General features: G+C 38.2%; 1 protein-coding gene across 2 annotated transcripts in view; it reads left to right on the top strand.

Moving 5' to 3' along the window:
- The window catches only part of PTPN3 (protein tyrosine phosphatase non-receptor type 3), a 220,112-nt gene that overhangs the window by 70,062 nt on the left and 126,543 nt on the right, over positions 1–23,507 (top strand). For both annotated transcript variants that reach the window (XM_032764588.2, XM_075062630.1), the window contains 3 exons: positions 2,241–2,329; positions 7,912–7,975; positions 16,734–16,906. In XM_032764588.2, the coding sequence (XP_032620479.1) occupies positions 2,241–2,329; positions 7,912–7,975; positions 16,734–16,906 (326 nt within the window). The remainder of the gene's footprint in view (positions 1–2,240; positions 2,330–7,911; positions 7,976–16,733; positions 16,907–23,507) is intronic.

Here is a 23,507-nt window from a genome sequence, read left to right as displayed (position 1 = left end):
CAAAAAAAAAAAAAAAAAAACTTGATCAGGCACACCATCTGGAGGAACTGGATTAATTTAGCAAAGAATCCTGTGGCACCTTATAGACTAACAGACATTTTAGAGCATGAGCGTTAGTCTATAAGGTGCCACAGGATTCTTTGCTGCTTTTACAGATCCAGACTAACACAGCTACCCCTCTGATACTGCATTAATTTAGTTCTTCTCTCTTAAATGGTTATCAATCCATTTCTGCTAACATTTTCCTCAATTAGTTCTTACGGGATCTCCCAGCTTTTTCTCCAAAGCTAGGTTTTAATGGGCCACTGTAATCGTGTTTATCAGCCTAAAGAGGCAAGGTGATTGAATCCTGATGTGCAAGTCAATTGTTCCTGCTTAGAGCTGTTAAGCTGTGCCGCCAATCTTATTTATGCTTTTTTTCTATATTAACCTCTTTAGAGACAGGATTTGTATTTCTTTTCTTCTTACCAGTGGAATATAAATTACTGATAGATACTAAATCTGGCACAATATGTGTTTACCCTCTACAGTGTACTATGATACTTTAAATTAGGTGGCATATGAATTGATAATGTATGTGGCAGAGAATGTTCAGCAATTATTCAATCTCTTATTTTATATATGCTAATAAACTTGTATAGAAAAGATAATTAGTTCACATATATTCTGTATCCTGCCAGAGTTTTGTTCAATTACATTCTACCTGTTTTATTCTTAGAGTCGTTATGGTACAGCAAAAATGGAAGTTGGGGATTAAGGGAAATATATTTATACTAACTGAGCAGAGAGAGACATCTAGAGGAGAATTTAGACTATTGAAAGTTTCCTCAAGAGAATCCAGCGTTACCTTTAAAAAGTGTGTTATAAAATTTCTTAAGGCTGCTCTTCTGAACAAAAGCCAACATTTTAAATATTGGGATCCTAAAGTTAGGAACCTAAATTTACGTTTAGGCATAAATCTTCAACTCCCTGTAGTACTATGTATATTATAAGATGAGTACATACATAGATCACAGTGAGCTAGGAAGCCAAGGATTACAATTTTATATTGGACTTAAAGGAAACATCTAAAACTTTGGCTAAGCAATATTTTTTATTTTTTTTTCTGAATACACAGTAATTCTAAAATTTCCTGTGTGGATAATTTCACCTGCATGAAAAAGCATTCCATAAGTATGGTTTTCATGAGATTTAAGTTCAGTGATGAGAACCACAGGACAAAGAGGGAATGTTGTTTGGCTGAAATCACAGGCTTAAAGTTTATTATGTAAATTATCCATATGCTGCTTGTAGACAATAATTTGTCTCTCTCTCATGATTAATGTGCATGGAGGTTGGACATCCTGCAATAGCAAAGCTGGTTAATGATCCCAGTATTATGTCCTCTTGATTATGTCACTCGTATACTACTACTTTAGGTAGTAGATTCATTATAAGGCCTCAGTCCTGCAAATCCTGTTGTGCACATATTTGAATTTTACACAGGAGTAGTCTGTTGAAACATACACATACTATTCATTTTTCAGAATTTCATGTATGTTGGGAACACCTTTATCACCATCAAAATAACTGCAACAGGTGCCCAAAAGAAAGGAATCCTGACAAATTAATTTACTCTTAGGCCAGGACACCTCTGCTTCTTGACCAGAAGTCTAAGATCTTTAATCCTGATCTGTTGCACCAGAATATGACACTACAATGGATAGTAAAATTGATTTGTGATGCATATCAACATGTATGTGGTCCTGACGCACTTTTATATAGAGAGCTTAGGTCATCTCTCATCCAGCCAACTCTCCATTTGCCTCTAATTGGTAAGTCCTTCTGGAGTCAGAGAGAGGAGTTATTTTCCAAGTCCTCCCAAACAGTCAAGGATTGGGATGCTGGGTGCCCAAGCTCCTAAATTCTTTGAACATTTAACAAACTAACCAGGGACAAAAGGTCTACCCCCCAACTGCCTGCTGCCGCCTTATAACTGTCTCCTACTGATACAGACAGTACTAAACGTAATTGCATGAAGTAACATTACAATGCTTCTCTCAATAGCAAGACTTTTGTATTGCATTGTAGGTCTGACCAAGTTAGAAGAAATAGTGCAGAAATCTTACTCTTTGAATTGTAAGCCTTTTGGGTTGCTTTTTTATACTTGTATATAGAAAACACTGAATGAATTCACATGCAGAAATAATATGTATTTCATAGGCTGCTTCTTTGTTTTTACTATGTTTTTTCTTTTTCAGGATCTACATAATCTAGATTTGATGATTGGAATTGCTTCAGGAGGTATTGCTGTGTACAGAAAATTTATTTGCACAAGTTTCTATCCCTGGTAAGTGTTACTTGTTTCTACAAATGCTGTTTTAAAATTTATTTGCACAAGTTTCTATCCCTGGTAAGTGTTACTTGTTTTACAAATGCTGTTTTAAAATTTTAAATAATAATATTTTCACATTGCTTGATGTTTATTCCAAAGAGGAAAAATCTATTACTGCAGGGGATAGGTTATGTTTTTGTGGTATGCATATGGTTCTCATTGGGTTGGGTTAAAGTGAAAGCTCTGGGCTGGGGACCTGATCCTACAAAGATTCAAGACTGAGAGTACCACTGAGTTTAAAGGAGTCAGAGTTCAGAGGCAGACTACTTTCATTTCTGGGTTTTCAGGATTGGGACACTGATGACCCTCCACATCCCCTGTCCTTAGGCCCAAATGACTCTGGTTAATTTTTTTAATATTGCTAAACAGCTCAGCAATTAATTGTGGACGATCAGGAATTTTATGTATTTTGGCAAACATAGCATTTGCTTCTGTGAAAGAAAGTACATAACCAACAAAAATGACAATTATTGGCAGTTTTCGGGAGGAATTGGGATAAATGAACAAGCAGAAGAGGAATAAAACAAGTCTACAAGATCATCCAGGGTTGACTTATAGGTTTGGGGTCTCCAAAGGAGAAGATACTTTGATGGCTGTGTAAAGCTGAAAACAGTTGTATATGTATTCATTTTTGATAGGGAAGTCCCATCTTGGTACAGGAAGGAGATTCTAGAGTTGCTGACCCCTATACAAAGTGATTGAAATGTTATACGCATGGCTGGCCATAAGATTTTGGAGAGGATCCAAAAGATGATTCTTCTCCACTCCTCCACCTCCTGACCCTTCTCATGTAAAAGTGGGATTATTTGTACTTCCTTCAGTCTCCTCAATTTTGGAACTGGTGCCTAGCTGCCGGTGCATGTTATTAGGCATAATTTACAACAGTTTTCTGGGGAAAGTTTCCAAAGAAGTTGGTGCAAATCTCCCAGACCTCACAGAATAATACATTGTGGTGAGTTGTAGATTCTCCTCTTCTGCCTCCAGTTATTTAACTACAGAAACTACAGAATAACCACCAATGTGAATATGTCTTAAGTACTCAAGACACCCCATCCTTTTATCACAAACTTAAGGAACGTCTGACAGTAAAGCACTAAAATAGATTATCAATTGTCTATCCTAAATTCTTTTTTTTTGCTTATATCCTTCATTTCACTCCTTTTTCCCCATTCTTTGAAGTGTTTCATCTTTTGAATAGTATCACCTGTATAATTCACTTGGGGATAGTGTAGCCATCCCAAATTCATGCCAATACAAACTTCATACAACACCATGCTGTTGTATGTATTTCTGTGTATAATTTAATTCATTATAAAATAAAGATTTATTTTATTATGGACCTCTGATTCTCTTGAAATCTGCCCTTTAGTCCTCCTTTATTAATTCCAGCCATTCAAATCTTTAAATGCCTTTAAACAGCTGCTATTTTTAAAGATTGTCTGCCAGACAAATATTTTCTTCCTTTTCACACTTTTATTCTACCAAAATTACTGACCCTTGGTCTTGGGTGGGCAATATTTAAGTCCTGCACAAGTGATGTGTAAAGTCTAATATCGTGATCTTTCAGGTCTAGAAACAGAAGTGTTATTCCATTGAAAAGGGATAATTCACAGCTTTGTACAGCACTTCTAGTCTTGCAAGATGTCGAAAGTTTGGATACTAGAATTGCGACATCATGTATAGAAAGCTATTTTAAGTAATGTTTTGAGTCTTCAAAACTTTTTACTCAGAAATTTCCCCGTCAGGCATATACAAGTTAGACTCATAATAGCTGAGGTACCAGGATTTGCAGGTGAAAGTATGAAATTGGTAGGACCAATCCTAGAAATGCTCTAAAATAGTCTCTTTCCACAAAAAAAAAAAAAACCACAAAAACAAACTTTGATATATGGGAGAGTTGCTTTATTGGTTTCCTTTCTGATTGCATTGATACATCAATCATGAGTCAGCCATTCATAAGCAATAGGGTCCACTCAAATCATTGTGAGAAAATATAGCACCACACCTTCCTATACTATACATGCAGAATGCATTTTGTATTTTGTGTGCTTAGACATATTATAAAAAGATAAAATATGATAAATTTCTATAATGCCCTCAATCTATTTCACTTAAAGGATTACACAGTCTATTGGGTGGAGATGCTCGGGTGGGGAAAACATTATATAGTGACAAATGATGGAAAAGGAGCTAGAGTTCTAATAAAAAGCTAAATCCTGCTTCAGTTTACACTTTGAATAACACTGTTGTAAGTCAACAGGGCTTCTTGTGGTGTAAGTTCATCAGGATTTGGCACAAACTTTTTTGAACTCAAGGTGGCAGCAAACACCATCAAAGCTCTCTTTCAAAAAATTCTGGAACAATATTCTGTAATATTAATAGACGGCAACAATAGGACAACAATGCTGTTTGCAGGGCAGCTTTAGAATAGCTTTTCTGAGAAGTCTGCAGGACTATATTGAGGTTACTTGTTATTAACCGAAATCTAATTGGCTGTCTACTTGCACTGGATTTAATATACTGCCTGGATTTGATATACACAGAAACTTCCAGATTGGTGGTTGAGAAAACAAATTCACAGCTAAGGAAACATTTTCAGTTAAAGTCTAAAGTAGCAGCTTTGTTTAGGTTAGCTTTAAGTATGAGGACAGACTAATCGGTTTGTTGAACTCCTTTGGATTTCTGTTCAGTCTGAAGTTCTAAAGACATAAGAACATAAAAATGAACATACTGGGTCAGACCAATGCTCCATCTAGCCTAGTATCCTGTCTTCTGACAGTGCCAGATGCCTCAGAGGGAATGAACAGACCAGGCCAATTATCAAGTGATCCATCCCTTGTTGTCGAGTCCCAGCTTCTGGCACAGACACTTGAGATTCTGTTGCCAGCTACATAATCATCTTTATTCTGATCTCAGTAAATGAAAGGAAAAACCTGAGCCGAAAGGTTTGCCATATGTAGTGGGACAAAACTACTGTGTACTTTAAGTGTAAGCAGTAAAACTTAGTGAATTTGTGAATTTTACAGGGAGCTATTATAAAGATTGTAAAATGAGTGGTAAGGGTGCCTGAGTTACGTATAAGAATGTGAATAACTGCATGATATATAGGTTATGTTCTGGATCTGACATGCTTGAGCATTCATGAAATATAAGTTTTCTAATGACAGCATAATCCATTAGCAAAACAAAAAAGGAAGTCTCAATGGATTACTCTTACTCACTACCATTCACTTAAAAAAATTGTGTGATGTCACAGGTGTTGGTTATAAGATTAAATAAGTCTCTGTCCTCTTAACAAGTGTTCTGTGCCACTGAATTAAACTGCTGGAGTGGTTCTCTAAAGAAGCAGCACTAGCATTGAAGAACACAGTCTTGAAAGTGAGAGATGGTTATGGGGAGAGGAAGGAATAATGAGAGGGAGTCAACAAGCATTGTAAGAGTGCAGCAGCAGTGATAGAACAGCCTGTGTAGCACATGGATTCAGTGCTCAGAACTAGGTATTATATAAAATTAAACATTAGAAAAATACTCTGGAGACAATACTTTCACCAGTTTGTTGAAAAAACAAAACAAAAAACAAATTCCATCATGTGGAACCATCTTGACCTCTTGTAGGTCATCAGCAGGATTGGTACCCATGTCCTTTAAATACACAGTACAGACTTCTACCACTTAAACCAATGGTAAATAGTATCAGTGTTATGCTCTCACTTTTTCTGTAGACTAGCCAGTAGAGAGGGACATGGCATAAACTTTCTAGTAGCTTACACAAGTATTTGCTAGACAGCAGAGGAATGTTGAGAATCTGTTCCTGGCTCTGTTTCTGGATTTTCCATGTTACAGACAGATTCTATTTCCAGGTCTGCCGCAAATGACACCCTACAGTCTGTTACCTTATTTATAAAACGGTTGAATGTTAGTCTCCTGTTTCCTAAGGCAGGAGTGTGAGGCATTGCTCAATAATGAGAATTGTAAAGTGCACAGTATTAACACCAATTAGTAGAAAGTGGGGGACTAGGACTTCAAGTTAGCTCTCAATCCAATTCACCTTCCCCTAAGTGGTTGAAGGGTCCCCTCTATGTAGAGCTCTAGCTCTGTGACAACTGTGTAGGAGAGTGGTGAGGATTGAGAGAAATCCTCAGTACGATTGTCATGTGCGAAGCTCCAAGGGTCTGCACCTTACTTAGTTAAGGTATAATATTCTGAGATTTTTAGCAGCAGCCTTCTAACAAGTTTTATTGTGCAAGTGCAAATGGCAGTTTTCAGATTTATAAATTGGCCAAGTCTGGATATTTTTAGGGGTAAGGGATCTCTCTAACTCCAAATATCCCTTAGTCAAATTTCTTTTCCCAAGCATGCAGGAACTAGAGAGCTTAAACCAAAGCAAAACCTGAAAATTTTAACATTGGCAAAACTACCTATTTTTCAATAGCCTTTTTCTTGGAAATTATGAAATGACTTTGAAACCTAATAAAAAATCCTGGGACAAAAGAGACAAAAACAATCATGGAAAATTTCATCCTGAATAATTCAGCTAAGCAAATAATGTCAGGCTGATAATGAAAAGTGTTAGACAAGCTTTAACTATAGTCACTATTATCATCTCTGCCTATAATAAACAAATTTGGGAAGTCACCACTGACACCATGTGCATTTAGAACATCACAGCTTATGTTTGTTTTTAACTATGTTGCATAAAATATATAAGGATATTACAATATTAGAGATTTGATCAATCTGTGTAAGGAAAATCTTAGCACTCAGACCTGTATCTTCCCACCACTCTTCCTCTCCCTTAATCCCACAAAAGCAAATAAGTATGTGATTAGAATGTTTAATGGATAACCACCAATTATTCTCTTGGGTGTTTAATAGTACAGTAGCATAGGATTTTTCTGAAAGACAACTCCAAAATGTGGTTTCCTTTTTATACTCAAAATGATATTATCAATAATGTGACACAGCTATTACCAATAGTAATATGACTTATATTGTCATCTGCTCTGTGTGACATTTTTGATATTGTATATGGCTTAATGTATCCTGTTATCAAAGTCTGACATTTGCCTCTTGGTACTCGGTTGTTATAATATGGTTCATTAGTTACACAAACTCAGTGCATTAGGTACCATTGTGTGCAGACAATGAAGATGAAAATCTGATTCCATTGGGTCTTTGCTGCAAGTACATCATGCAGCTTTATAGGTGAGAATTGCCACAGGAGGCTTCCTGCTTATGCAACAAGCAAGTCTTAGAGAATAACTATTGAATAATGATTTTTAAAAGATGCTCTCCATTGGCCAAAGTTACTGCTTCTCTCTCTTGCTCCTGTGCTGTTTTGACTGTGGTATGTGTGTCAGTTAGCTGCTAATCTCCACCCAAGAGGTGGTTGCATTTTATTAGTCATGAATGTGTAATGCTATAGTGTACGTCAGGATCTTTTAAGACTGGCGGGCATTATAAACGTGTCACTTTTTCTTCGATTGTTTTGCTTTATATTTTTGGGTTGTTACTTAGTGTTTTTTTTTCTTTTTTAGGATGAACATATTAAAAATTTCCTTTAAAAGGAAAAAATTTTTTATACAGCAGCGGCAAAAACATGTAAGTAGTTCAATGTTTTTTGTTTTCCCATTTCATTTATCAAATTTGTAATCAGTATTCTGTAAATTCTTTTTACTTGTTCTGAAAGGAACCTGTTTAGTAATTTTAGCCTTAAATTTCAGTGGGAGAAGAAGCAGGCTTTACAGATGCCCTATGTCCTTACTGCCTTGCTCTATTTGGCTCTCCCCATTGAGTTTCCCCTTTCCTTCCTCCACTACCTCTGGCTGCCATGTGCTGTCACCTTTTCTCCAGAGTCCCCTTTGTCCCCATCCTTATCCCCACCTCCTCAAGTTTAATTGTTTCCAGCCTCCCCGTGCCTCCGTACCTGTTAGAGAGCTTATTCCTTCACTCTCTCACTTCTCTGGTCCTCCTCACATGAACAGAGAGCAGCAATACCTGAAATCCGAAGGTGCAAACAATTCGATGTTTATTGAGGTTAACTTCCAGCAGGCTTAAATCCAAGTTCCTTTTTCCTTATTTTTGAATCTCAATTTACTTCCTGTTTGCCCCTAATTTATATAGTAATATTCACAGCTATACCTTAACCAATCATTCTACTAAAATTTACCTAACCAACCCTAACATATTGTAACATGATTAGCTAGCCAATTATATCCCACTGCCTTAATTAGTTTACACCCAGCAAAATTAATTATACAGCAGACAGAAACAATCACAGAACCAGACAGCGATCATGCAAATAAACATACAAAACAATACAGAAGTAAGGATTTCACAACTCCATCTATAAAGACATAAGGGTTTCCCAGCTGTGTCTATTGATAAGCGAGTTCTTACCAGACAGAAAACTATCAAACTAAATTTCCTTTTACATCTTCTAGGCGTTTTCCTTTCTCTGGAGGTGATAGATCGGATCACCTTCTTAACAACCTCAAATTGCCTTATTTCAGTATGACTAAACAGGGCCTCAGACTGTCACAGTGAGAGAAGGCCCTTAGACAGATTCTTTCTTTTATACCTCTATAACTAGCTAAATAATAAACAAATACCTAAATTCTCAAAGTATAGGCCTTTACAGACAGACTTCAATATCTATATCCTAACAATACCCAAAATTACCTTCTTCATTTCACTGTTTTTTGGAGGTGTGGGGCATCGGGGGGACTGCAGAGGAGATCTTCCATTTACCCACATTCAGCTGCCTTGAACTTTCCATGAGATTACCAGAGAGTTGCTGCCCTTTTCTCAGACACTCCACCTGCTGGCCAGCTGCCTGCAGAATCTGCTCTAATGGTTAGTCTACCCAACAGCTCAGAGGGGTAATTTCCAGCTTGGGTAGATATACACACACTAGCTATGCTCAAGCTACTATGCTAAAAATAGCAATGTGGCTGTGGTGGCACAAGTGGTGGCTTGGGCTAGTCATCTAAATACAGTCTCTTCTGACTGCCTGGGTACATACTCAGGCGACTAGTCCTATCAAGTACTTGTCTGTTGCCAGAGCCACACTGCTATTTTTAGCATGCTAGCCCCAGCATATATGTCTACCAAGCTGGGAGTGTACCCTACGTGCAGATGAGCCACTCTATAGCTGACTGTCTCTGGAAGGGGGCATGGAGGGAGGAGACGGCACTGCAGGACACACAATGTTGGGCACTGCTGCCTTCCATTCCCTCAGATATCTTCTCTTCTCCATGGGACTCAAAGTTGAAAAATGATAGGGAAAGTATTATGGGGAAAAAACAGCAACTGAAAGATATGGGAATAAAGCGGATAGTGAGAGCCTTCCGTAGTTCAGTAATTATACAATAGTGTTTAAGTTGGCAAAATTGGATGGTATACATGGAGATAGTTAAAATAATTGAAGTCAGAATACATTGCTCACTACAAGATTTCTTTCTAAGGTATTTTTCTTGTAAACCAGTGGTAGTATGAGCTCATATTGTGGCAAAAAAAACCAACCAGTACTGCAGTTGATGATAAATTCTAATTATTCTGATCTAACTTTTTCCTCTAAGTCAATGGAGAAACTAGTCAATCTTTTTTTTGGAGGGGAGGGCAGGTGGGAAGCAAATTAGTTAGACTATAACATGATAAAATATAGACACCCATGCTTAGTAATGTGTAGTCTGAATACTTCTGAAGATATTTGCATGTGTGGATTCTGTTTTAGTGAAAAATAAACAAATATTTTTTTTAACTAAGGCTGTACATTTTCCCATGTCATTATAATTATAGTTACATTTGGGAGTGTCCTCCACCTGTACCCAGATTATCTAAGGTGACAGATACGGACATCATCTTGTAATTTCTGTAATCCTAATCCTGATCAAATATAAACTGAAATTACAGCTGTTATCCTGGAAAAGTTGTCTCAGGCTCATTATTAAGTGAAAAATCTTCAGGGGCTCTCAAATACCCTTCTCTTTGGGGAAACAAATAGGGGAAAAAACTGGTGATTTAATGTAGCATTCTGTCTGACTTTGGGCTGTTTAGAAAGGGGAATGACTGCAGTGCTTAAAAAAAAAAAAAAAAAAAAAAGACAAGGTTGAATAATGCATTCATCAAGGTTGACTAATGCATTCATGTGTGGCTGAGTGACCCCAGGTAGGTCCCTGCAGAATGGTAGAACAGCAGGTAGTACAAGGAAGGAAACTTTCTCATGCCCAGGGGAGATGGTGTTCTCCTTATTTTTTAATTGGACGGTGCTGGTGGTGGAGATCTTATACAGAGTGTCTGAGGCTATGGGGAGGCATTCTGTGCTTGTAAGGCCTCTAATAAAGAAATGTGGATATGGTGGGACTCTGCAAACCAAGTGGGACCCATAAGTATGGTTGGCACACCACTTCAGGGGGTTCACAGGGCTCCCAAATGTGGATGCTTTATTTTTGGGAGAAGGAGAGGGGAGAGTCAAAGCCTACCAAAGACGGATGTCCAATAATATAAAAACTATTTCTACTAATTAGTAGATATTAATTCTACAGTTGCTATTAATATATTATTTGCAAATATTTATCAATGGTTTATGCAAATAAATTTCTACTTGTTGGTTGCCATCTGTTCACTTATTCACTCTGAAATATTTGTGGTGAGTGATAGGTCACTGAAGTCACCAAGTATTATTTCTGTTCCCTGATTGGATGACTGAAATTCCAAATAATGAACAACTGATGCTCTGTTAACTTATGAATATTCTTGTTTGCATATGAATAGTACCATACATACGAATAGCAGCAATTCCCAAGACAGTCATGTGAACAAAATCCCTTTTGTGTTAATGTTTACAAACAGTGAATAATAAAAGAAGTGAATGTGGTCATACTGAGCAACCAATTTGCACTTGAACAAATGCATTTTTAATATTTAATCAGCTCTAGAAGTAGATATCACTTTAAACATATTTGTTCGCTACATAAAAGAGTTGTTTACTACCGTCAAAAATGTTAGTTTACACATTCAAGAGAGCTGCGTCAACTTTGAAAAGGGCAGTGTTCTCAAAGTTCATTCTGTTGAGAAGCTGCTTATCCTGTTGAAAAATTTCAGTCTGAAAGCTGTGATTTATAACTATCCACATCTCTTAAGTCATCATTTCCTTGTGTTTCATAACAATACACAATGATCATAGTAATGCAAATGGCATCACACTTAAAGAACCACAAGACCTTAAGGAAAATAGGACCAGCTGTGTAACCTTTGTCTTCCTTGCTTTATATGACAAAGCAAACCAGGTGCACTGTTAAGTCTCCTCTCCAGATGTATTCATTGTTGTCCAATATATATGTAGGTCACAAGTGAAGGGGGATATAAAGCAGCCAGTTCTGCATCCCAGTGATATGGATTAGTCTCCTGCTAATCTGTCTCTTAATGCACGAGTGTGTTTACCTTGAAAACCTTGTTTTTTCCAATGGAGGTGGGACAATTAGGCTGTCATTGGCCTTCTCCAGAATTTCAGGCGGGCTTTGAGGGGAGGTGGCTGAGTATATTTTAGTCTTCGGATTTATCAAGCCTCCACTTCAGAGTTCAGAAGCAAAGGGTTAAATAAGACTGAGAGGAAAGACAGAAGATTGGGAGGAGGAGGAAAGACCAAGATGGATGGGGAAAGCACAGCAAGGAGTAGATTCCACAAACCACCTAAGGCTTAATGAGTAAGGTTTCTTTATGGATCATGAAGTTGCTACAACATCTCAGGCTTTTGTATGCCATTGCAATATTTAGATGGATGGTATTTCTTGAAAATATGGAGAAGGTGCTCAAAGGCCATGAACAGGTGCTCATTTAAGACATTTTTATGCACTTCAAACCTGTTGATTCATGACTCATCTTAATCCCAAATCCTTCTTCTTTTTCCTTTTCAATACTTTTTCTCTTCTTACGCTTTGTGTGTGTCTTCCCATGCCAGCTGTTCTGGAGAAACAGCTACTCATCAGTTCTTTCCTCCTCACTATTTGCTGATCAGTTATCTAACACTGCTGATTCTATTGAAGAACTGATCAGAGGATGGGGAAGGAATTGATTAATCATATAGTGACCATGGGTGGTGAGTCCTCTGGGCCTGTGGTGCCTGTGCACCAGGAATATTTCCAAGGCCCGGCTCCAGCAATGTTTGGGGCCGGGTCTCTATCTCGGCCCTGCCCTCACCCCCTCCCCTGAGCCATTTAAAATAGCCCGTGAATCCCACTCACCATTGGTAGTGCAGCGCAGCAGAGCTGAGCAGCTTCCTCCCTGCTCGCTCCATGTGGCTGCTGGCCCCTCCCTGCTGCCCCTCAGTGGGGTGGGTCTGTGTCCCGCCCCAAGTGCCCCTGCAGCCAGTGGGAAGCTGCGGGGGCAGTGCCTGGAGGTAGCAGCACATGGAGACTCCCGGCCTGCGCTGCCTAGGAGCTCTAGGTAAGCACTGCACCCCGCCACCCAGAGCCTGCACTCCCCTTTCGGCCCCCAAATTCCCTCCCAGAGCCTGCACCACCTCCCATCTCTAAGCTCCCTCCAAGAGTCTGCACCTCCACCCCCAGCCTGCACCCAAACTTAGTCCCAGCGTCTGCACCCCCAGCCCCTATCCCAGCCCAGAACCTGCATACACACCCAAACTCCCTCCCGGAGCCTGCACCCAAACTCTCTCCCAGATCCCGCACCCCCCAGCCCAGAGCCTGCACCCCCAGCCCAGAGCCAGCACCCAAACTCTGTCCCAGAACCTGCACCCCTTACCTCCTCCTGCACCCCCACCCCTTGCCCCAGCCCAGAGCCTGCACCCCCACCCACAGCCCAGAGCCTGCACTCCTCATCCCCTCCTGCAGCCCCAGAGCCTGCACCCAGCACTCAAACTCCATTCCAGAGCCTGTACCCCAGACCTCTCTTCCCCCACCCAAACTCACTCCCAGAGCCCAACCTCTCACCCATCCTGCACCCCAGTCCCCTGTCCCAGCCCATGGACTGCACTCCAGATCACCTCTCCCCATCCAAACTCCCTCTCAGAGCCTTAGGCAGGTGTGGATGGAGTTTGGGGGATAGGGTTTGGGAGGGCGGGTTCTGAGCACCACCAAAATTTCTAGAAACCTGCCACCCCTGATAGTAACTGATGCTACTAAAGCCCAACTATGATATTTGGGTTTAATTGAAGGTGTAAAATGTAAAGCTGGGAGTAGAAGCCATACTTGCTTACTAGTAAACATTTTAAATGCTTCAGAAAAGTGAAAAGTTTTTATCAAACTTGTTGGTTGCTTACTGAACACTAGCCAATGTAGCTATATTTTTACATACATTAATTTTTCACTAATTTGCTATTCTGTTAACACATCTGCAAATCTTCTCTAATTGTTAGAGGCATCACTTGATTAATCAGATTACTGACTGCTGGGTTTGTGTAGGTTTTGGAATTACAATGTACTCCCCATTAACTCCTGGGAGCCCGCAGTTACTTTCATTGCCCCAGCACTCAGTCCACAAACCTCTGTAATTGACACTACGGTCTTCACAAATTGTAAACTATTGAAATTCAAGGGTGCTAGAGTCTGATCTTGCAAAGGGATCGTAAACATAGACCTCTACATCCACTGTAGTTCCTTTGACTTAGTAAGATTCTGTATGGGTTTAATGGTCAGTGACTGTGGAACCCTTTGAAGGATTATGCTCTTGGTGAGCAAAAAGTCTTTTTTCCATTAAACATTTTTTTCATTCATTAATAATTTTTTAAATGTTGACTGGATCATCCTCAAGCCTGCCAAAATGAGATAAGAGCGAGCAACTGAACTTTTTCAGCACACAAAGGGAGCTTTTCAAAGTTATCAGTGACTGCAACTGGGGACTACAAGTGTTTTCTCATGTCCAGCAAAAATTAAAATAGGAAATACTAGGTAAATTTCATCCCTTGCCTTTAAACCATGCATTCTTAGCATAAAGTTTAACTGAAATGTTCAAGTTAACAAATTCCTGTGGCTAAAAATTAGTATTACAGCTGGACAAAATTGTTGGAACATTTCCCTGCATTGGTTTTCTTTTGAACAAGTATGTCAATTTAATCATTTTTAACCAATATTGCAAGTGAGCCATCAGCAGGATGCTAAGAAATGCCAGTTGCTATTAAATTTTTTGTTACTATGTGCTTAGCAAAAATGTCCCTCCAGACTTCACAACACTTAAGTTTAAAAGTGTAACCACTTTAATAGAAATATCCATGATCACCAAATACTGTTTTAGTTCCAGTGTGATTGACCAACATTTAAAAACAAGTACATTATTCTTTTGTTGTATAAACAGATCCATATTAAATGTTTTAAAATATATCTGAGGAAAGATGCATGTTAGACTGACTGTGAAACAGATTACCGTTTAAAATGTCCACATACAAAGTGCCAAATCCTGCTTGCCTTTCTTATAGAGATGTCCTAATAGGTTTGCATAAGTATGGTTTGTTATGAGTAAAGTGATCAGATTTAATCAGAGTGATTAAGGTGTATGATATTTAACAAGCAGTAGTTGTGAAATGTTGGCTCTCTGTATCTGTTTTAGCTGGTAGAGGACATTTTAATAATTAGGGTCTACCCCACTTATGAACTCAATTGTTCGAAAGTGGGTGAAAGGTGCCAATAAAATGTCAGAATAATTTATAACAATAAATGCTGATAGAAGAAGGTACAAAACGAAAATAAAAAGATTAGATTAGTCCAAACAGAAGTGTCTACTGATACCACCCAAGGACTGTGTAAAGATTGTGACTGTAAACAAAAGATAGAATTGGAAATTAATGGACCAAAACTGGTGTGTGGGAAATTAGGCCTTATTTGTGGACAAACTAATGGAGCTATGAACTTTTCCAGCCATCATCCCTTTTGGAAGTCCTTAAAAGAGACTTTGGGGGAAATCATGACACTAGGTGGGATGGGTGAACTGGAAGAATGAGCTTTACTATCATGACTTCCATCCCGACCATCTGCTGGGACCGAGGGATCCACCGTGAAACTGTTGGTCCTTTATTGTCCTGATTGCAAAAGGCCTTGTGACCAGACTGGGTCAAAGTGAGGGAACTAAAGACATCTTCTACCAGCCTTGGCTGAGTCCTAACAGCACCTGGAATGTGAGATTTGAGTTCCTGCTGTCTCTCTCTCCGTTGTGTGTCCTTTTCCTTCCCCCTCCGCCTCTTTTCTCTCTCTCTCTCTTTTTGCCTTGCATTTAATAAGAGTATGGCTTAGCCAGCCAAGACTGCATCTTTTGCAGAACTGCCAAGAACCTGTGATCAGAGGGGCGGCTAAAAGCAGCATGTTAAACGGCCTGAAGCTGGCATAAGATTGCTAGGTTTCAAAATGACTGATAAGACTGTATGTTGTGCCTGTGTATCTCTGGAAGCAAGGTTGCACGTAAGAGGCAGCACCAGAGAAAACTGCATTTTCTATCTTTGGTATTCTTTTTTTATCCCTTTCTCTGTGTGTTGGTCTTATTTTGCCTTTGGAAAAGCAGCATCAAGCTTAAACAACAGCAGCATCTCCAGCCCGTCTCAATTATTTCTCTATGTATCTTTTTAATAAAAAATTTAAACGATTTTTAGTGGTAGATTGTTGCCATGGAACTAAGCAGACCAAGGTCTCTGTACACAAAACCTTGAACTTTGTTAACTGTTCAGTTTTGTGCAATAACAGGGTTATGTTAGCACCTCTGAGTCTCTGGACCTATTTATTTCATTGAAATTAATGCAACAGTGATATGATGGTGATAGCCTTGTTTACAGTGGTCAGTGCTGTAAACTTCTGTAGTACGCTTTTTGGGAAGTCTCTCTATATCTTAAGTAGATGCTATCACAATTAATTTAAGATCTGTTTTGAGTCTGATTTGGGTTATTTGTAAACAGATCTTCTGTTAGAATGTACTCCACATTGAATTTTTGTTTTTCCCTAAACAATGTAGGCATATAAAACTCAAGTAAAAGATTTTTTGTCTTTAGTTTTGGAAGGATCATTGTATGAAGATCTGATATCTTAACTGACATCTGAGCAGTTCGATAAATTAAGCAGATTCCACAGTTTTGTCAATGATATTTAAATTTGTAAAGTGTGGTCAGAAAAGTAATTGTAATACATCTTTAACATTTCAGATTGGGTTTCCGTCAATGAGTGTTTTACCACTTAAAAATAGTTTATGGAGCCATAAGTTTTATGTTGTTCTGTTGATTCTTTGCACTTACTGTTGACTTACCAGTTTAAAATTACTTTTAGTTGCAAATTGCCTGTTAACTTTACTTGATTTTTACATCTTTCTCTTAATATTGTCAATCTGCATATTCTGTACTGATACATAATGCATTTTATTATTACAGAATGAATCCAGAGAACATATAGTTGCCTTCAACATGCTAAATTACAGAGCATGCAAAAATCTATGGAAATCTTGTGTAGAGCATCACACGTTTTTTCAGACAAAGTCGTCACTACCTCATGAAAGAAAGATATTGTCCCATTATTGGACCTTTGGTTCTAGAAACCCAACAAAGTGAGTACAGTGCGTAAGGACGTGACTTTCTATATAAGCAGTTTTAAAGATGAAAAATTTACATTTACTTTTAATAATCTGAGGTTATATTAATAACAGAGGTAAGGAAGCTTTTTTTGCAATATTGTTATTTTTGACATTCATAAGAAAAAAGAGTAGACAGAAAAATACACTAACGAAGCCTGCATAATTAAAAATTGGTTTGAGTTTAAAACTGAAATCTGTATCATGCTCTACAGTAAGTAATGCTCTACATTAAATGGATAGTATTTTCAAAAATATATTTTCAATTAATCTTTTATAATACATTAAGATTTACCCTAATACTTGGATGCTATTACCAAAGGAATTAATGTTTTCAAATTATTAGGAAATAAGTATAGCTGAAAGAGACTGCGGGGGGAGGGGGAGCAATGCAATGCAGAACATATTTAAGAATTTGGAACTTTTGTGGGTCAGGAGTCCCTGCAACACAAGCTCTTCTAAATTCAATATAACTATGTAAAGATGGGAAGTTTCAAGTCCCTGTAGTAAGTGAGCAGCAGGACCTGCTGGCTGCTAATATTCTGAAGAAATGAATGAAAGTCTATTTTTCCAGTCTTCTGGAATCTCTCCTGTCTCCCATAATTTTCCAAAGATGATAGCTAGAGGCTGAGATACCTCCTCTATAAGTTCCTTGAGTATTCTAGGATGCATTTCATCAGGCCCTGGTGACTTGCAAGCATCTAACTTTTCTAAGTGATTTTTAGCTTGTTCTTTTTTTATTTTTTCTTCTAAACCTGCCCCCTTTCCATTAATATTCACTATGTTAGGTATTCCTTCAGACTTCTCGGTGAAGACTAAAACAAAGAAGTCATTAAGCATCTTTGCCTTTTCCAAGTTTCCTGTTACTGTTTGTCCCTCCTCACTGTGCAGTGGGGCCTACCCTGTCCTTGGTCTTCCTCTTGCTTCTAATGTATTGATAAAAAGTCTTCCTGTGTCCCTTTTATTCCTGTAGGCAGTTTGAGCTCATTTTGTGCCTTTGCCTTTCTAATCTTGCCCCTGCATTCCTGTGTTGTTTGCCTATGTTCATCCTTTGTAATTTGTCCTAGTTTCCATTTTTTTGTACGACTCCTTTTTATTTTTCAGATCATGCAAGATCTCGTGGTTAAGCCAAGCTGGTCTTTTGCCACATTTTCTATCTTTCCTACCCAGCGGAATAGCTTGCTTTTGGGCCCTTAATAGTGTTCCTTTGAAAAACTGCCAACTCTCCTCAGTTGTTTTTCCCCTCAGTCTTGATTCCCATGGGACCTTACCTATCAGCTCTCTGAGCTTACCAAAATCCGCCTTTCTGAAATCCATTGTCTCTATTTTGCTGTACTCCCTTCTACCTTTCCTTAGAATTGTGAACTCTATGATTTCATGATCACTTTCACCCATGCTGCCTTCCACTTTCAAATTCTCAACAAGTTCCTCCCTATTTGTTAAAATCACATCTAGAACAGCTTCCCCCCCCGACCCCCAGTAGCTTTTTCAACCTTCTGAAATAAAAAGTTGTCTGCAATGCAGTCCAAGAACTTATTGGATAGTCTGTGCCCTGCTCTGTTGTTTTCCCAACATGTATCTGGATAGTTGAAGTCCGCCATCACCACCAAATCTTGGGCTTTGGATGATTTTGTTAGTTATTTAAAAAAGCCTCATCCACCTCTTCCAGCTGGTTAGGTGGCCTGTAGTAGACTCCTAACATGACATCACCCTTGTTTTTTACCCCTTTTAGCCTAACCCAGAGACTCTCAACACATCCGCCTCCTATGTCCATTTCCATCTCAGTCCAAGTGTGTACATTTTTAATATATAAGGCAACACCTCCTTCCTTTTTCCCCATCTATACTTCTTGAGCAAGCTGTACCCATCCATACCAACATTCCAATCATGTATTATCCCACCAAGTTTCGGTGATGCCAACAGTGTCAGTTGTATTTATTTACCAGCACTTCCAGTTCTTCTTGCTTATTACCCATAGTTCTCGCATTTGTATATAGGCATTTAAGATACTGATTTGATCTTGCCTCCCAGTTTTGCCCTGACCCTCCTTTCTCTCTGCCATTTTAGCCCATGCTCCCTCCTATTTCCGACGCATCTTCCAGGTTTCCGTGCTCCACTTACCTGTGGGCTTTGCTCACCTGTGCATTTGCTCGCCTTTCATATGGTATTGTAAATCATACCATATGAAAGAGTTGTGTTCCGTGGTTCTTATTTGCAGGTACAGGTTAAGCATCAGTATGTGAAAATGTGCTGTTTGTCTGTCTTTCTAGTGGGATTAATAATGCCTCCATGGCACTTCTAGAACATAAGTATTAAGGCTACAAATTGAGCTTCTCAAGAATTTATTTGATGAAGGGACAAATCCTTCTGCCTTGCGCAGTAGGAGTCTTGTAATGAAAAGCATAAAAGGATGATGCACTGTAGTGATACACTTGTATAAATATAATCTTCACCCTTTCTAAATTGCTACTATAAATACTGATAGTTATAGCATGTAAATCTGTGCAGTTTATTTAGTACTTACAGGGCAGGCAGCTCTCCCCCTGCTCACCCAGTGTAAAACTATGTAATTTGGTAGCCAGCTGAATAAAAACATCACAAATAAGGCTATCTGGGGTTGTATTCATAGAAGATACGCAAACAAATATATAAATTTATTTGAAAGTAACTTCACATTTTAAGCTTATCTAGCTTAAGGAGGGATTTTTGTAGACAGTTTAAAAAACAGTTTAAAACAAAAATAAAAAATAAAACCAAATCTTTCAAGTCTTCCTAGTTTGCACAGTTATACCTGCTCTGAGAACAGAAGCATATGATCTAGTTGCTGTACATATTGCATCTAACTGGAAAAACCTTTTCTTAAGAATTTTTTATTTTACGGTAAAAGACCTTTTTTTAAAAAAAATTGATATACCCATCTTCTGCTGCAATTGCTAGAGAGGTGGTAAACTCAAGTAAACTTAGAGGAAAATCCAAGGATTGAGGGTACTCAGAGGACTTTTAGTCTCTTTTGGAGAACTCACAATCAAAGTCAATTTAGGAGAAAAAGTTGAAAAATCTAGAAAAGACTTTCTCAGCATTGGTTATAAAGTGTTTTTAAATCTGAGATACTTGTCATTTATTAGATACTAGGGCCGTCAATTCATCGCAGTTAACTCACGCCATTAAAAAATGAATCATGATTAAAAAATTATGATTACTCATAGTTTTAATCGCACTGTTAAACAGTAGAATACAAATTGAAATTTATTAACTATTTTTGGATGTTTTTCTACATTTTTAAATATATTGATTTAAATTACAACACAGAATACAAATTGTACAGTGCTCACTTTATATTATTTTTATTACAAATATTTGCACTGTAAACATGATAAACAAAAGACATAATATTTTTCAGTTCACCTCATAAAAGTACCATAATGCAATCCCTTTATTGTGAAAGTGCAACTTACAAATGTAGATTTTTTTCTTACATTAACTGCACTCTAAAAAAAACACTGTAAAACTTTAGAACCTACAAGTCCAATCAGTCCTACTTCTTGTTCAGCAAGTTGCTCAGACAAATAATTTGGTACCTTCTTTGCATTTTATCAATGTGAGGTTTCTAAAAGATAGCTTCAGCACTTGACCCAAGGTTTAAAAATCGGAAGTGCCTTCCAAAATCTGAGAGGGATGAGATGTGGAGCATACTTTCAGAAGTCTTAAAAGAGCAACACTCTGATGCGGAACTACAGACCCCGAACCATCAAAAAAGAAAATCAACTTCTCCTACTGGCTTCTAACTCAGATGATGAAAGTGAACATGCGTCAGTCCTCACTGCTTTGGGTTGTTATCAAGCAGAACCTGTCATCAGCGTGGATGCATGCATGTCCTCTGGAATGGTGGTTGAAGATGAAGGAGCATATGAATCTTCAACACATCTGGGACATAAATATCTTGTAATGCTTGCTACAATAGTGCCATGCAAACATCTGTTCTCACTTTCAGGTGGCATTGTGAACAAGAAGTGGGCAGCATTAGCTTGTGCAAATGTAAACAAACTTATTTGTCTGAGTGACTGGCTGAACAAGAAGTAGGACTGATTGGATTTGTAGGTTCTAAAGTTTTACATTTTTTTTATTTTTGAATAGAGTTATTTTTTTGTACATAATTGTACATTAGTAAGTTAAACTTTAATGATAACGAGATTGCATTACAGTACTTGAATGAGGTGAAAGGTGCAATGGTCTCAAGTTGCCATGCGGGAGGGCTGGATTGGCTGTTAGAAAGACCTATTTCACTAGGAGTGTGGTGAAGCACCGGAATAGGTTACAGAATCTCCATCCTGAGAGGTTTTTAATCCCGGCTTGACAAAGCCCTGGCTGTGATGATTTAATTGGGGTTGGACTAGATGACTTCCTGAGGTCTCTTCCAACCCTAATCTTCTATGATTCTGTGAATTGAAAAATACTGTTTCTTTTATTTTTACAGCACAAATATTTGTAATAAAAAATAAATATAAAGTGAGCATTGTACACTTCGTATTCTGTGTTGTAATTGAAATCAATATATTTGAAAATGTAGAAAACATCAAAAAATATTTAAATAAATGGTATTCTATTATTATGTAACAGTATGATTAATCATGATTAATTTTTTTAATCGCTTGACAGCCCTATTAGATACTATACGAAACACTTTTCATTGGGAAGTTTGAGGTGCCTTTCTTAAAAGTTGGAGGATTTTGACAGTCAGCCCTCCCTCCATCTTTTTCCTGACACTGCATGTGTAAGTTTAAAATATTTTCCACTTCTCCAGGATGCTGTTGGCAGTCTTGTGCCGTCTTCATGTGATGGGTTCTATACTTCAACAAAGCACACTCATTAAAAGCCTTATTATATATTTTAAGCAAGCTACCGTCTCCTTTTCAAGAGTGGTAAACACTCCGTGGCTCCAGTTTCCATCAATACATTGAATATGGAAAAAAAAAACTAGATTTCTGCCATCTGTTTAAATAATTAAAATTATTTTGTCAGCTTTAAAGAACTTTATTAAATTATCTTATTCCAGTTAAATGTAAGATTTTTTGTTTTCTGCCCAAAGAATGAACTGTTGCCAATCACATGGCCTTTGTCTTAGATAATAGACTAGCTACTGGAACTCTTATCATTCTGGGATTTGAGCCAGAGCAATTACAGTACACATGGCTTCAGTTTCAGTAACAAGGTGAGCACATCAACTTTAAAAAATGGATAATAGCCATGGATTCTAAGGGCGATTAGCCCCATCCTAGCAAATGAGCATGGTTCTAAAACAAAAAAAAAAAGCCAGACAAACACCCTCAATATCCCCCATTCCTCCATTTTCATACAAGTCTTCAAATCAAACAGGATGATGGAAAATCTTAACTTGATAGATATCTTTTTTGAGATTCAGATTGGATGTTTTTCTAAATGATCTGCTCTAGGAATTATTTTGGGGAAGTTCTATGCCCTGTGTTATACAGGAGGTCAGGTGAGATGATCACAATGGTCCCTTCTGGTCTTGGAATCTATGAATATGAGAATAGGATACATTCAGTTCCACTTCCCTTTATGCTTTTCACGTCAACTTTGAAATGAAGTTTAAAACCATAGATGACACATCCTTTGATTACAGCTAAAAGCACCCAATAGATAAACTTAAAGTATTTAACTACCATGTGTCCTGGAGAGCAAAACTTGTGGAAAACTAAACATAATTGTTTTATTAGAATGAGGGAGAATTGTTTATATCCATCAATCCACTGCATACCTAGATAGTATTGTGTGCTAGAAAACCATATGCTTCTGTCATAAACAGATTGTTAAGGGTTAATGTCTCTTTTACCTGTAAAGGGTTACAAGCAGGGAACTGGAACACCTGACCAGAGGACCAATCAGGAGACAAGATACTTATAAATCTGGGTGGAGGGAAGCTTTTGTGTGTGTTCTTTGTCCATTGTGTGTTCTTCTCTTGGGGGGTCTGAGAGAGACCAGTCATTCCTACAGGCTCTCTAAGTTTCTGTTCAAATAGTAATAAGAACAGGCGGTTTTAGTCTTTTTGATTGTTTTTCTCTATTTGCAAATGTGGATCTGGCTGGTTAACTTTTATATGTGTGGTTGCTGGGAATATTTTGATTTGTATTGATACTGGGGGAAAAGTTTCTCTCTAGTGTCTAAGCTATAGGACCCTGTAATATTTACATCTTGACGTTACAGAGATAATTCTTTACTTTTTCCTTTCTTTTATTAAAAGATTTCTTTTAGGAGAACCTCATTGATTTTTTTCCCCCTTGTTTCCCTTGTTTAATCCCAGGGGATTGGGTTTAAACCCACCAGGACTGGTGGGGGAGACGGGAGGGGGGAGAGGTGGAATCTCTCTCTGTTTTTCCTTAAATCTGTTTGTCTCTTTGTGGAAGGGAAGGGACATGCTTCTCTGTATTGTGATTTAAAGAGTTTGGATCAGTAGTCTCTCAGGGTAGCCCAGGGAGGGAAAGTCTGGGAGGGGGAAAGGAGGGGGGAATGGTTTATTTCTCCTTGTTTTAAGAACCCAAGGGATTTGGGTTCTTGGGGT

This window comes from Chelonoidis abingdonii, chromosome 2 (genome assembly GCF_003597395.2).
Source record: "Chelonoidis abingdonii isolate Lonesome George chromosome 2, CheloAbing_2.0, whole genome shotgun sequence".
In the NCBI taxonomy this organism is placed as follows: Eukaryota; Metazoa; Chordata; order Testudines; family Testudinidae; genus Chelonoidis; species Chelonoidis abingdonii.
This window is presented reverse-complemented; position numbering and strand designations above follow the sequence as displayed.